This window comes from Limulus polyphemus, unplaced genomic scaffold, assembly GCF_000517525.1.
Source record: "Limulus polyphemus unplaced genomic scaffold, Limulus_polyphemus-2.1.2 Scaffold2655, whole genome shotgun sequence".
In the NCBI taxonomy this organism is placed as follows: domain Eukaryota; kingdom Metazoa; phylum Arthropoda; class Merostomata; order Xiphosura; family Limulidae; genus Limulus; species Limulus polyphemus.
In genome coordinates, this window is record NW_013668265.1 from 32031 (window position 1) to 49051 (window position 17021).

The 17021-nt window shown below is 35.1% G+C and overlaps 1 protein-coding gene across 1 annotated transcript in view; it reads right to left on the bottom strand.

The window, feature by feature from the left end:
* The window catches only part of LOC106467546, an 89586-nt gene that overhangs the window by 20766 nt on the left and 51799 nt on the right, over positions 1-17021 (bottom strand). The window contains exons 4-6 of the mRNA XM_022395743.1: positions 1326-1550; positions 866-1053; positions 294-409 (exon numbers count right to left, since the gene is read on the bottom strand). Coding sequence (XP_022251451.1) covers positions 294-409; positions 866-1053; positions 1326-1550 — 529 coding nt within the window. The remainder of the gene's footprint in view (positions 1-293; positions 410-865; positions 1054-1325; positions 1551-17021) is intronic.

Sequence of the window (17021 nt, forward strand, 5' to 3'; positions counted from 1 at the left end):
CAGTAACATAATCTTTCTATATTTTGTTTACATTAATTATTAAAATAATTTGTCCCAAGACTAAAGAAATAACTTCAGGACAATACATGAATAGACTGATAATGGTAGGCATTTGAATTATTTTTAATATAATGCAAATATTATACACACACACAAAACGTGAGTGTAGTGTTCGAAATCAAATAAGTGATCTGATAAGTGGTGGTGAAGTTAAAATGGTAGCAGCCACACAAAGAACCAAATGTTAAAGGAGCACTTGGATAATAATAAAACAAACCAAGAACTAGGCTTACCTAAGATGAGATATGACATGGCTATCTTTAGCCCCTAGGTAAGAATCGGGCCTTTTCTCACTGTGTACACTGTTGCTGTTCCCAACAAAGTGACCCATGTTTGTTAGGTCAGTCCTCTGAGAACGAAAAACAGAAATTAGTATACTAACATTTCATTTTGGATAGAATTAATTATACTGAAAAGACAACACATTATTCAGTCATGAAGAACAATGTGAATATTGAAAGCAGTATGAGATGTAACATCAATAACCTGAAAACTTTCTCAGAAGAAAAACATACATGAACATGACACTTGGTGCATAACAGTCAACCTCCTTTTAGATTAAATAATGATTGGAATTAATAAGAGATGAACGAAAATTGAATTAAGTGAACTGGTAGTTAATAAATACAGTATACGGTGGAAAAATATATGTTTACTTTGCATTCATGTTTTAGTTTTAACCCTTTTACTGTTAAAATAAACTATAGCTGTGGTTCAAAGACACTGGCAATGAAAACACACAAGAAGGACATTTTGAGGAATGTACAAGATACTGTGGAAATAAAAATACTTATATCTAACTCACTTTTCTAGTTTCTAAGGAATGGGCTAGTTGATTAGGAGTATGGGAGATGGTAATCACTGGTGGTGAGGCAGAAGATGCTGATGGACCATTACTGGACAGGTATGATGAGGCAAACATATGTTTTGGTGTTCCTGATGCTGAGACAATGACAGGTGAAGATGCTGGAGTAATGGATGGCAGGTCTTTTTCTAGATGGTGGATAAAAGTGCCAAAACGTTTTTTTGTAGAGTTATTACTATGTTCACAAAATATAAAGACAGAACTTTTAACCTGTGGAATTTACACAGCATCATGTGTGATAGTAATCAGTTTCTTAATCAATCAGTTATATAAAGAATGTAATTATGTAATCAAATAAGCAAGGCATAATGCTTGACAACTTGAAAAACATTTTTATCTTTATATTGATTCCAATAATTCTATGCTTATTAAAAAAAATCAGATCTTAATGCACACGTACCTGCTACTGGATCCACAGCTTGTTTTGCTAGTTTCCGAAGAGCTGCAGCAAAACTCGAAGTTCTGGTGGCATTCAAAGCAGAATTGCTACTTCCACTGAAGTGACCAATCATGTTATTAATATTTTGCCCAGGATGAAGGGGGGAAACAGCTGCCATAGTGTGAACACCAGGTTTGGGAGGGGCATGCATGGTTAGGGAGGGAGCCTTCGAGCCATGTGGTAACTCTGAGAACAAAATCAATCATCAGTTCAGGCAGTTAGCTACAAAGATCTCCATAAAATTTATGAGCTTCAAAGCAGTGTGTATATACACACATTATACCTTTCACATGGTTTTGACACTTATATCAATTTTGTCTTTTCAATTTATAACTTTCAGTAAGACACCCTCCACACCATTATAATCAAAACAAGAAACATAGCTTGTCATATTTTCCTTTATTGTTTGGTTATATTAATAATTTCTTTCACACATTTGGTTATGCAACAGATGAAGTTACACATCTTTTATATTTAACCTTTCCACTACAAGCTAGATGGGTTTACAAGCTCATTTCTACATTACTCAAATCATACAAAAGGAACTCTCACTGAGAAGAAATTTAACCCTCAAACTTCTGATTGGTTTTAAATTGTTCACAACCAGTGGAGTCCATACATATTGCACCATATTAAAGAATTTTATATTTTTGTTCATTACAACATTCAGTGTAAAGATAAGCCAAAAGAAAAAAAATGCATGAAGTCACTAATTTTTTTCATTAAGTACATAAGAAACCCTAACAGCAATCAATGGCATTAACATCTTTAAATGACAAACATAAGAACATAGAAGTGCTTTTGGTCTGAAAAGTTGATGGGAAGCCCCATTGATAATTCTACGATTGAACAATAAGCAAATGTACTTTTTTTTTACTTTTAAAACATCATGCACTTAATCCATTTATGAAATAATTTATAACAAATATATGAAGGCCTCGAAACCAAAAACTTTTCTAAACTTCTAGTTTTCAAACAAAAACTAAGCACAAAGACACTACTGGACACTTCTATTTAGGAGTAAGGTTTCATTATGAAAGTGCTAGTTTGAGGAAGGAGAAATGATCTGTAATTTTTCTGCATACCCCTACAGATCTGATTTCTCAATTTAGGCATATGATGTGCTATACATCTATATGTGTACATTCCAGTCAACAAATAGGGTTTAACGGTGGAAATATTTTTTTTTCAGCACAAATTTACATGAGTTCACTTTTTAAGTTGAAAACAAAATGTTCTACTTACATGTGTAGTTTGGAAACACCCACAAAAATGTTAGAACTCTCTCACTGAAGGTAAATCATTGCTGGAGGTCTATTGCACTTTTTTTTTGTAACGCTAAGGCTCACAACCAATCGCACCTTGACAGTCGGTCGCTACGGTCGCCAGCCAGCTGTCATTGTTGCGCTCTAACACCTGCCCTATGACGCAGCAGTTATCTCACGTTCGAGCCACAGGCGCTGTAGTAAAAGTGCTCGGTCCAGGCACGCGCCTCGCACGAGGCACGACAGATAGCAGCAGCAGGTGGTGCGGTGTGTAGTAAACCTTCTTGTGTGACACGTAGGTAACTAACACTGAACCTAAGTCGCCAACAATCTGCATGTTTATCATCTGTTTTGTCGCTTAATTTCGATGTGAAAATCACTTTATATGAATTGCTTTCAAGGGGATATATATGAACATAGATTTCATACAATGTCAATAATGCCAAAAACACTATTCCACCACAGTAATGGAATGCTATGTTTAATAAAAATTATAATATAAAATCTCGGGCAGTGTGTGTGTGTGTGTGTATTTTCTTATCGCAAAGCCACATCGAGCTATCTGCTGTGTCCGCCGAGGGGAATCGAACCTCTGATTTTAGCTTTATAAGTATGGAGACTTACCGCTGTCCCACCGGGGGACACCTAGAACAAAAGAAGTAACACCGTCATCGTGACACATACAAAACTGTCAAAACCTTGATAATATCCATATTAAAGAACACCAAACGACGTACAAATTATGGAGAACGAAGGTCATTTAAAAATAATAAAATATGTCCATCATTGCCGATCCAAATATTTGCCAACTCTACATATAATTGACAACCACAAACCCTTATGTTTTCTGTGAACAGACGAGCTGTTGTGTTCGAAACGTGCCATATTCAACAACTTACGCATACCCTACTATATTCCATTGTATTTTTGCTGATAAAATGAGACAGTGGAATTTTAAAAAGAATTCAAAAATAATTAAAACCTTGTACATGAAGTTAATTTCAACTTCTTTTTATCAGACATTTTGATATCAACAAATCAAATCGACTGTTGTATTTTGAATTATGCACTGAACTAAAACATATCAGCATTCTCTTTAGGAGTGGATTATTTTCTCTAGTTCCAATATCATGTTCATAACAAAATAATCCACCGTTTTGTTTGTTTGCTTCAAAATGTTTATGCAAAGCCATATAAAGAGCTATTGGCACGGAGTGATTACTAATTTTGAACTGAAAGACTTAGAGGAAAGGCAGCTAGTCATCAACATCCACCACCAACTCTTTTGGTTACTCTCGTTTTACCGATTAGTGGGATTTTACCGTCATTCCTTCAACGCATCCACGACCTCCAACGCAAGTGTGGAGCTGCTCGTTTTTACGACAACAGGCCGCGAACCACGAATCCTCCGATTCACAGTCCAAGCACGCTAACCACTGTCTTTGACAATAGGAAAGATGGTTAAAATCAATACTGGTATTGTTGACCACTAGACATTAACAAGAAATAGTTATAATGCAAAATATTGACAACAAAAGAAAATCAGTAATTCAGTAAAAATTCACAGTATTTCATTTCCTTCAAACATTTCACAAGAACTACCAAAGATCTTCAACTGTGACGAAATCCTGGTATGACGTCACTAACTTTCACACGCTATAATAGTCTTCCTACTCATTCTCACTTCACCCCCTGAAAAAGATAGTTCTAACTTCCGAAAACGCTCGAGCTTATTTTGTCATTTATCTAAAATTTTGATGCTGCATTAATTCTTAACATAAAAAAGATTCACGATTTTTTCATATTTTTATTGGATGAAACTCAAAACGTTAAAGTATTGTTCTAACCCAAGTTTAAACACAAACCATCTGAATTTTTTTCTTGTACGTTTGAAAAGAATAGTGTTAAAGCTTCGCGGATTTCATAAACAGTGTACGGCCGAAAACACTATTAACGGCGGGGTTACCCAACTAATAAAACAAGGCATCCTTATCTTTATAAGCAGATACGTAAGAAATGTATATTTAATTAGTTACACTGATGACTAAGATGATCGAGAATTATTACTATTTAAAAACATCTTCTTCCTTCTCTAAAAATTATATATAAACAAGGTGTCAAACATTAGAAGGAAAATGTTTTTACTGTATCTTATTGTAAGGTGCAATAATTTGTAGTCACCGATATGAGGGGGAGAGGTATCCTGGGGGATAATGTACATTTCATTCTTGGTTTATACACGCGTTATAATTCAAATAGATGTAAAAATGCAGAAGTCAGATAGCGGTAATCAGTACGCTTCGTCAGCTGTTATAATTATATGATATCTTGATTATCTAGAACAAAATTATGCTTGGTTGGCTCCAACTAGACTAGAGGACTATAAGCAACATTGTTCAGAAGAAAGCTGACGACTGTTATTATGACCATCTTATCATAAGACCTCCCAATCGAAAGAAGTGTGAAGATCTAAGCTGGAGAACAAATCTAAGTTCGGATTTTTCTTTATGAATTAATCTATTACTACAAAAATATTAACGCCTTCGTGCAGAAGGTTTGTTTGTGTAAAATTAACCTTACAAAAACCGAAGCTGCAAGATCGCGAAATATCACTTAACCCTTTAACTGGCAGATTTACACAAGCCGCAAACGAAGGGTTAAAAGTAGGAAAGGATATAATAACACGAAAAGGCGTAGCCAGCACAACACAGTGAGAGATTTGATGAGGTCTTTCTCAAAAAGACGTAGACCTTATCTTCTACACAAAGAATTTAAGCGATTTTACATGAAAGTCAAGTGTATTATTTATACTACTTTTTAGGATAATGAGGGTAGTCATTTGACTCCGACCCCACGAATACGCCCCTGATACGTATACGAGTTTAAAAATACATAACACGAATAACGGCTGACTTACCATTGCCGTTTCGCTTAACTCTAAAATCACCGACTCGTTTTTATACATGTAGGTTCAACATATTACATCATGTTGAGTAATTTTACGTTTCTGTTACAACGCTCAGTGTATTATCGTTTTGTTTGATAAGCAAGAAGATGCACAACAGGCTATGCCCACTGCAAGGATCGCACCTCGAATTTTAAAGTTATAAGCCCTCAAAATTCCTGCTGAGCCACCGGGAGGGGATTGGTGGGTCATACACTTAGTATAAAAGGCTGACAAAAAGAAAGGCTGAAGTCACTCACTTTCTATGTCGCAGTAAAATATACAGGAGACTCCAGCATTAATTAGTGGGATTCATCGCAATACTGGTGGTATTTATTTAGATATTTTGTGAGTCATTTGTTTGCTATTAGGGACCCTGTATCGACAAAGTAGTGAATTCAGAAGAATGTCTTGTCCATAAATAGTTTAGAAAGGTACGCTTAATATGCCATGGGTTAAGGCTAAACAGTGTTTTCCGACATATTGGCACACAAAACATGTTTGTCTGTTTTTCGCAGATTATGTTTCAAAATAAGCTTTATAATAACAATTTTCTTCCAAAAAAAAACAACAAAAACAAAACAAACATTATCAGTTATCTTTTGAATCTGTACATAGAGGTAGCAACTACTATAAACTTTGGGACATTTAAATGCGAAGGGTAAAGGAGAGTAAATAAAGTGTACTTCACTTAGATATAAAAACAATATCACCGGTTATAAAAGCCAGTTTTATGCAACATCAAACCGTTGTCCAACACCACCAAAATTACATCAAGTCCTTTAAGATACCTCTATTTGTCTCTGCAGAAACCTTAATTTCAACAAATTAAAAAAAAAAGGTTATTTATTTACCTCACCTGTAGTATAAGATAATTACTAGGGTTCAGAATCCAAGTAGGAAAGTGAGCGCACACAAAACGCACCCACATGCTTCGCTATTTGCTAAGCACGGTTGAACAGGGTAATTGGCCATGTTTACTTACACATACTTTTCCCAAAGTCTTGGCAGTGCTCGTGTTCTGCTGGAAGTGTGTGCGTGTGTGTATTACAATGAGTCATCCATATGAATTTTATATTAAAACAAAGACTTTCACCAAAATCCAATACTGAAAGATCGTAAAGCGCAGTTCCAGCGACCATTTTCCTAATGAAGAGGTACTGAAATTACGTGTTTAACACTTGTTGTACATAGGTGGTACGTCGTAAATTTCCATTCAAAATTAGTAGCGTCTCGGTGATGAAGCCACAGTTACATTGATACGTGATCAGATATTATATACTGTAAAGAAGCGATTTAGATACACAGAATGAATGAAAACAATATCATAAAACACCATTATGTATCGAAGGTTTAGTAAATATCCCCCCCTCCCGAATATCCTCAGATGAACCAGACATTGTCACAGACACTTTTCAATAAAATAATCAACATATAAGCAAACAGGCAGTATTGACATCCTTAGAATACTGATATCCTAAAGCTAGAATAGTCTGAAACCCAACTACAGACGAATATAGTTTATGAGAAATGTATCAAGAAAAAATCGATCAGCTAGTAAATGAACACCACGCTCAAATTCTTTCCAATCGTCCTGAAATTACCTAAATGTAATTTATAAATCTATTGTCGTGACATCAGGCAAGATGAGTAAAAACTTAAGTCAATTTTCGAAACCGGATGGAAATTGAAACGATTTTCGTCTAATCGATTCCCAGTGCAGCGAGTGACATTTCCAAAAGGCTACCCTAGCGACAAAAGCTAGAAAACTACAACACTGTACAAGATTATAGTTTGAGAGGTTATACTTAAATATCAAAGGTTAGTGGTAACTAGTTTACAAAGCAACGTATAGATTTTTTTAAAAAAATGATTTAACTTTATTGTTTAAAAAATAACATATAAAAGAAAGGCGGAGTGGAATAATTTCACGTGACTTGGTACTTAACTTTTAAAAGATTATTATTAATAACTGCATTATATATTTTATCGAAATTAAACTGGGTAGGTGGATATACATTTTAAACAACAACAAATGTGTACAAGACTGCTGTTACCCAAGTATTTCTTTCTTCAATATACCTTATATTGTTTGCTACGCTGACCAAAAAACGCTAAACTTTTCTTAACTATATAATTTATTTTATTCCGGTAACTCTAAGATGTGAGAAGCCAAAAATTATAGTCAATGAACCTTCTCAGTTAAAGTAAATTAAACAGTTAAAACTTAAATGACACGATCTTTGCTGATAGTCTTTAGTTATTAAAATATCACCTTAAATCAAAGACATAGAAAAACGTCGAAAGAAATGGCAAATACCCACACTTGTGTGCCCACCTAAAGTCATTGATGTTTTGACTTCTGGCCACGTGAAATTTCCTCAGACCCAATTTTTTGGCGATATGCACCCTAGGTGCAATCGTAAAAATGTTCGCCTATACAATGTACGGTGCTCATCATAAAACAGGTATTTTCATAAAGTTAACACAATCGCAGTTAAAATTATCTACCAGAAGAATACTGTGCTATCTCTACACGAGGCCCAACTATATTGTTGACACCATTCTACGTAACAGTGGCGGTCCGACCTAAGGTTCCGTTCATCGATTGAAGAGAATCCACTACGTATACATGGGAGCAGGGCAGCTGAATATCAAGCTCGGCTCTCCAAACGTGACGGGAAAGACAATGTTGAGTAAGTGCTTGCGTTCTGTGTGCACTGAACGACGACTGTTACGTCACGCTTGCCAAATCCCAACCAGCCTACCCTAACAATAAGGTTTTCTTCCAATACGACTAAAAAGTATGGTATTTGGCGCAGCGAAATTTTCATGGTTCGTTTGGCAACTGCCAATGTCCTTTTTATACAAAAAAATACAGAATCTTTATGGTACTAGGTATTTCTACTCAAAAATCTAAAAGATGTAAATAAAGTTATAGGCTTAAAAATCAGTGTCAATAAAATAAAGTATAAGCCACTATTTTGTGACACAGTGACACTGGCAACCGTACAACCACTTTCTTGCTCTAAAGACAAGTCAGTCAGAGACTCCAGAAGCATCACGTGGTGTTTCACGCCATTATCACGACAACGCTTTAAATGGTGTCTTTCCCTATAGAATTATGGGTAACTGCCCCAAGTATTTCGTCATATATTAAACAGGACGTCGAAGCGTGACACAATTTATTGAACATAGAAAAACATACCTCTGTGTTGTTCAGTTTAATTCAAAATTATCGACCCTCGCGTAGCTACTAACAGTCATTAAATTTGCACATTAAGCCTGCATTGGTGGCCAAATAACACTCACGAGCTTCAGTGATTTTTTTTTAAGTTATTGACTTTTGGGTTACGTATGAATATGTAAGTTAAACAAAAATAACTATACTTTTTTGTTGTTTTAATAGAGCATTAGATATATTTTATGACGACTCAAAATGACAAAATGTTTCCAAGGGTGGGGTGGGGAGACAATTGGTGCCTTTCCACAAGAACTTCCGAGTTAAAGCAAACCTGTAATTCTTATCTCTTGTGACTGTTAACACATTACTTGTTAAAGTTTGAGTTGTTTCATTGTGATTGTTAACAAACTGAGTGTCAAGTTTTGAGTCATTTCTTGAGTGTTGTGATATAAGTCATTTCTTTGTGACTTTTAACACACTAAGTTTCACGGTTTGAGTCGTCTCTTCCTGACTGTCAATATATTGAGTGTTATGGTTTGAGTCGTTTCTTCGTTAATGTTAACGAAATGAGAGTCACGATTTAATTTCTTCGTAATTATTAATGTAGTGTGTCATGGTTTCACAAATTTTTTCGTGAGAATTAATGCATTGAGTGTCAAGATACGAGTAATTTCTCCGTGATAACGTATTGGGTGTCACGATTTGAGTCATTTCGTTGCGACTGTTAATACACTGAGTGTCGTGGTTTGAGTTGTTTTATCGTGACGTTAACACGTCGAGCGACAAGATTTGAGTCTTTTTCTTGTGATTATTAATGCATGCTCATGTTTTTAGTTGTTTCTTGGCGAATGTTAACTCACTGAGTATTACGGTTTGAGTCGCTTCTTCGTGACTGTTAACACAATAGGTATAAAGTTTTGATTCGTTTCTTCGTCACGATTAATGCACCGAGTACTACAATTTAGTAATTTCTTCGTCACTGTTAATGCATTGAGAGTCATGGTGAGAGTTGCTTTTTCGTGATTGTTAACGAATAAAGCATCAAGCTTTGAGTCATTTCTTCGTGACTGTTAACGCAATGAGCGTCGTTTCTTTCTGACAAATGGCTTGAAGACTGTCAAAATCGCATTAAGTTTAAGCAAAAATGGTTTGAAGACTGTCAAAATCGCATTAAGTTTAGGTAAAAACGGTTTATAGATTGTCCAAATCGCATTAAGTTTTGGTAAAAACGGTTTGGAGGCTGTCAAGATCGTATTAAGTGTAAGTAAGATTGGTTCGGAGGCTGTCAAGATCGCATTAAGTTTTGGTCAAAACGGTTTGGAGCCTGTCAAGATCGCATTAAGTTTTAGTAAAAACGGTTTGGAGGCTGTCAAGATCGTATTAAGTGTAAGTAAGATTGGTTCGGAGGCTGTCAAGATCGCGTTAAGTTTAGAAAAATGTTTTTTGAAATAACGAATCTAACACTTTCATTACCACCTAGTAACTAACTTCAGGTTTTTTTCTGAAGATACTTTTGATATCAGCCGAATGAAACCCACAACTCTACTAACCAGGTAAATAACTTAGCCAGCCGTCGTGATTACCATAGCTCTTACATATTACGTCATCGAAAGCGCTCGTGCTTTTTTTTTTAATTCAGTGCACCTTTTGTATGTGTAATCCTATGTGCTAACTCTTATCAGAAGTAATCAAGGGCGGTAACTGACAGAATAAATGAACTTGTGAAGTGAGGTGTTCGAGTCTTTCTTAATTCCAATTTTACTTTTTCAGGAAAATTTTAATTTTACAATAATTAACTTTATTTGATTTGATAATTTAAATCATCGTAATGCGATTTTGACAGTCTTTAAACCATTTTTGCTTAAACTTAACGAGATCTTGACAGCCTTCGAGAATGCAATATGCACGTAGTGTGTGTAGCCGATTTGCATTATTGGAAATTACCAGTTCGATCATGGTAATATAACAACAACGTTGGTTACTCGAAATAAAGCTATTGCCAATACCCCAATGCTCAGTTGATATGCAATACTAATGAGATATCACAACTGTTGCTGAGATTTTTAAAACTCGATAACACAGACAATCTGACTGCATATCTCTTGAATAGATTACATGAATGACGACGCAAGATATATTAAAATGTGTGTGCAGTTATATAAACAAATTGCTGGAGTCAAGCATTAGTTGTTTCAGTATTTATTTCCACGACACAGTGTTGGTCTGAGCATTACTATCCACAACACATTTCACCCAGTACTTTTATCCGAAACACAGTTCTATATTATTCACGTTTTTTTTTCTGTTTAAGGTTTGTAGCTCATGTTTGTGTAACATTATATTTTAATAAAAGCAGATTTCTATTTAAAAAAAGCTTTACGTTTCTGCATGTGTAACTCAGTTTCCTATAAAAGACACTCAATTTTATATTTTTTCCGGCGTAGGACACACTGTTTTTAATTTCAACTGCACCTCATTTTGGAACGTGTGCGTATAACCGACCCACTATTTGTGTGGTAAAATTGATCAAACATTAAACAACTGGGCTAAACAAAAAACAAAAGAAGGAAATAAAATGTTTCTATAATTTATCTTATATTTTAAAGTTAAAAAAATCACTTTAAAACACCTTAAAATCGATATACTTTTTAAAGCTGGAAAAAAGTACTGGTCTGATGAAACGAACGAGATAAACGAGAGCTTCGTTGGCTGACTGCGAGATGATGACAAGAGCTTGGACTGGTTTACTCTTCTCAAGAACGGATGTTTTAGCAGAAAAAATCCATTAGTCCGACAGAGGGGGAAAATATTCAGGAATTAACAGAACATAAGATCAGTCAATCTTTACTTCTGAAAACTGGACACTTCTTCTTTCCCAGTTATGTTGATAATTTGACAAATATCTTGAATTCTAAGTATTTCCAATCTAACATTGATTTTTTTTTTCGCTTACAAGACAATCAATGACAGCAATTACAAAAATGTATCACGCCATATAGGTCGTTTTAAAATGTGCGTTCGTATTACGTATATTTTAAAAGCGTGGTTTACTTATTTATTGTTATATTTTTGTAAGATTATACTTTCTTATAGTAGGCTTCTTTAGAACAGAATACAACTTGCATGATTATATGGTTATATCGTTACACGTTATTGATAGTTTAGGTTGTTTTTACTTGCACTTCTCGTCATCTTCTCATAATATATATATATATTTTCGTTATTTTTCACCGATTTTGTCGATTCAATGTTAATATACGTATGACAACCCTGCTGTTGAGTATAACGAAGAAACATTTTGACAGCTAGTCGGGACTCGAACCCCATACGTAAGGAATTGGTAGCGATTGAGTTAACCACACTCCATTAATTGTTCTACAATAATGTCACATTCTGGAAAACATCAACGTTTTCTTTGTTGTACAGCTATTAGTTTTATGTTGCCCGTTGAAACTCCATGTTCACATATGTAAACACTATTGAATGTCGGGTAAAGCTACTCTGGCGCTAGCCGCCCCCAATTCTGAAGTGGTTTACTAGAGGGAAGGCAGATAGCTGGATTGACTATCACATTATAATGCTCCCGCGGCTAAAACGGCGAGGAAGTATACGTATAAGATTCTCGAATTCAATAAACGTAAAACTTACAAATGTTAAGAACAAAAAATCAATGGCGTTATATAGTGGCTAAAACTGTACTTTGTATACCACACTAGTGCTTAATAGTCAGTGAAAAGGAACACCTTTACAGACGGAGCACTTCAGTGTTTTAATTAATATGATACAGCAACTTAGTCAATATACATGTTACATATTACTAAGATTCATAACTATATGATATAGGCCATATAAACGATGTTATCTTCTGTAGACTATAGTTATTAATAGTTACGGCATTGTTCTTACTTTTAGCTGGTGTAAGACTGGACTATCATATATTACTATTGGGCTACACTAGCACGAGACTAAATTATCACGTGTTGCTGTGGTTCCGAACATGGCCGGACGGTGAGTCCGAAATTCCATTAATTGCATCTAGCTGTTAAATCCCACTATTCGGCCAGACGAGGTAGCCCAAGTGTTGGCGGTGGGTGCTATTAACTAGTTCCCTTATCTCGTGTCTGTTGATTCAAAACACAATAGAAGCATGGAAGAATTTGGTCTGTGTGCGCTGCTGTGAGCTCTAACCACACGTCATGATTTAGTTCTACGCCATTGTAAGCACAGTTGTAACACGTCATAACGTAGTCCTACGCCATTATAAGCACAGTAGCGAATTAATTATAATTTTAGCCCTGCGCCATTTTATGAGTATGCTAGACTAACACTAACTTATTGTTAGACAGTAGAAAGTTACCTTACTGATAGACTGACAGTGGAAAGTTATTATAAAGCAAAATGAGTATGAAGAAACTTTTCAGCATATAAAGTCAGCTGGAGCAAGATATCTTCAAATCAATAAGATCCGTTTTCTGGTCGTAACGTCGAAAAGAATGGTTTTATGTTGTCATACTACTTAAAACGTTTAATGAACTGTAGAAAAATTCTCTCTGGAGGGAACACCATAATCATTACCACAAGTTTCTAATACAGCAACTTTCTAGTGTCAGCCTACCAATAAGGTAACTTTCTACTGTCAGCCGAACAATACAGTAACTTTCTAATGTCAGTCAACAATACAAGTAACTTTCTAATGTCAGTCGAACAATACAGTAACTTTCTAATGTCAGCCGAACAATACAGTAACTTTCTAATGTCAGCCGAACAATACAGTAACTTTCTAATGTCAGTCTAACAATACAGTAACTTTCTAATGTCAGTCTAACAATACAGTAACTTTCTACTGTCAGCCTAACAATATAGTAAATTTTTAATGTCAGTCAAGCAATATAATAAAATTGGATAATTAATATGTTACAACAAACACAGTAAAACTGCTGGATCAATGTGTTACACATAACTCAGTAAAAATGTTTATTAATGTGTTACATAAAACTCCGTAAAACTTCTGGATTAGTATGTTAGCAAAGCTACACAAGAACTGTCTGTGCTAGCCTTCCTTAATAGACCAGAGGGAAGGCAGCTAATCAACAGTACCCAACTCCAACTCTTGAAATACTCGAATCAAACCGCAGAATTTTACTGTCACTTCTATAACGTCCATACCTCCAGAAAAAAAACAAGGGGAGGGGATTTTGTGGCAAAGGATCGCAAACATGGGACCTTTGGATTCACATTCGACATGCTAACAGTTACATCACGCCCGGCCAGTGTCTTATAGAACTCGGTAAAACTTCTGAATTATGTAAAAAAGGAACTCGGTAAATCTACACGTTTAATGTAGTTCTTTTTCTTTCAGCTAACGAGATTTTTGACCGTTTCCGTTCATGTTTCTTCCTGTAATACTTTTCTTTCACTTAAATGTGAAACATGATGATCAATCAAAACTACTAATGTCCAACCTCTCTCGCAAGTTTTTAAATAATCCAACACGGGACAACAGATAATTATACTATATATATAATCTTAAAATGTAACCGAATAACGCACAGACAAAACATACTGAAATAAAAAATAAACGTAAAAAACCCATAAGGCTATTAACGGTGTATAACTGCGTACTAGCATTCCAAATGTGTTCAAGATAGCCTAGTTCTCGAATTATACACCAACGTGGTTAGTTTGTATTTTATTGGCTACTTTTTATTCTGAACTATTTAGGGTTACATGAGGTGTTTATTGATTATATTATTGGGCAACTACTTTCTCATCATTTGGCTACAGAACGCGAATGTGGAGTTAGATTCAGGACAATATGGGTGCGACCGTCTGAATCTGGCCCTCTAATAATTTCATATTTGTTCATCTGTTTTTGCATAGCAGATTCTAAAACGAGTTCGCGACTAATCGAAGATACGGACTATCTTCAATGGTTTTTTTTAATGATAGTACATAATAATACAAAAATTATGACTTTATAGGTTTCAATTTTTTATGTTCCTGTATTGTTTTTTTTTTTTTATTTGCACGCATTTGGATTACATTTTAAGATTTGATATTTTCACTTCAACGTTTTGTGGTTATTGGCAGAATTCGCTATCTTACACACGATTAAATTATTTTGTACGTATATTATTACTACAACACATACACACACACACGTGTATGGTGAGAAAAGGTCAACCATTTGACCACGATGACCACAAAGACTGAACTGTTAGTTCACTTGAAAGACAATTTATACACATGATGGGGTAACCGGCAAGATCAGAGACCCCTATGATTCAGGCACAGCCGTCCTTAATTTTAAACTGCGGACCAGAGGGAATTCGCTTCATGAAACGGCTACTCTTAAAGAAACAACAGAATTGTTTGTCACTCTTAGAACACACCCAGAGTTTAAAAGTGCGAAGATCTTCGAATTCGTAATCCGCAAACTTAGCAGTCGGTATTCCGTCTCATAGGTGGAGAGTACAGTGCTTTTGCTGCTGTCTCAACAATGCTAATAAGTAGGATCACCAATTTTGACAAGTTATCGTGGGGTGTCTCAACAATGATAATAGGTAGGGTCACCAATTTTGACAAGTTATCGTGGGGTGTCTCAACAATTCTAATAGGTAGGGTCACCAATTTTGGCAAGTTATCGTGGGATGTCTCAACAATGCTAATAAGTAGGATCACCAATTTTGATAAGTTATCGTTGGGTGTCTCAACAATGATAATAGGTAGGGTCACCAATTTTGGCAAGTTATCGTGGGGTGTCTCAACAATTCTAATAGGTAGGGTCACCAATTTTGACAAGTTATCGTGGGGTGTCTCAACAATGCTAATATGTAGGGTCACCAATTTTGATAAGTTATCTTGGGGTGTCTCAACAATGCTAATAAGTAGGATCACCAATTTTGGCAAGTTATTATTATTATAATATATATAGAGTGGAAATACACTCTCACACATATTCTAAATCCAAGAACAGAAAGAACTATTAAGAATGAAAATGAAAAGATTGTCAGCTAAATTAATCCTCAAATTATCGCCTCGTTTTATACTTTTCTCACAGGTGCATTCATGTTTACTACATATTATATCATACTAACTAGTTTTATATTTTTGTCTGTTATAAACCTTGCGTAAAGAACTGACCAAAAAAATCTGGGCGATGTCACTCATATTCTACGTAAAATAAAAATGCAATTCCAGCATTAATGAGTGGGATTAATCGCAATATTAATGTTATTATTATACGTATTTTTTTTCGTGACTCGTTCGTTGTTAGGGAACCCATAATCAACTTGATGCAAAAATAATTTATAAAATTTGTTTCCAAAACAAGCGAGATCCATATCGGTAGTTCCAGGGTTAAGAAACTGGGCCTAATAAAATGATTTATTATGTAGAGGCAGAAGGTTAAAAGTGTTTCTGTAAACACTGAAAGAACAGAATAACGTGTATGTCACAAACAGTCTATTATGTATGGAAACACAAATTTTAATCTTTCACTTCCGCTTTCACTAAATTTAAAAATAAAAGTCAAAACAAAACGAGTCCCAGCATAGCGATAACACGCGACACACACACACAAATAATAACTGAAAACGGTACATACAACATCTCTAATGTAACTGCGTTTCGTTGTATCTAACACGTTCTTCTATTGTATTAGTAACTACTTTCCGTTAGATCTTGTCCTTCAGTATACATATGCATTTCTAAAAAAAAGGCAACTCTAAAGTCTTTGTTGGGGTCACTTAACAATGAGACAAGGGTCAGGGTTACCCTTTAACACACAATGATCAATGTTAGACAACGAAGCAGTACATTTATCTTGAGCAATTTGTTACGCCAAGACTCGAGTGTACTCCAAAGTTAAAAAAATAAAAATAAATATCATAATGAAATTGTAAAGTACAGCAAACAGACATGACACGGGCCTCGTGAGCCTGCGGCTGATTTTCTCGTAGTAAATGTAAAAATTTCACGAATGTAAACTTTGTAACTGAAAAAATAAGTTATAAAACAGTGTAAGGATGCGCCGCCTAATGGTTTGATTTTGTAGGATTGTCAGAGTATAACTGGGCCCAGTTTTGTCTTCATTTCTTTCACACACACACACATACATACGTGATATTTGGAATACGTACTGTTGTTGTAAACACGAAAACACGGTAACTGTGCATTAATGCTGTTTTTATAGTCACACTCATTCATACAGTGATTTATTTTGTCTCGTTACTTTCGTAGTTTTCGAAGTACAGATTTTGATC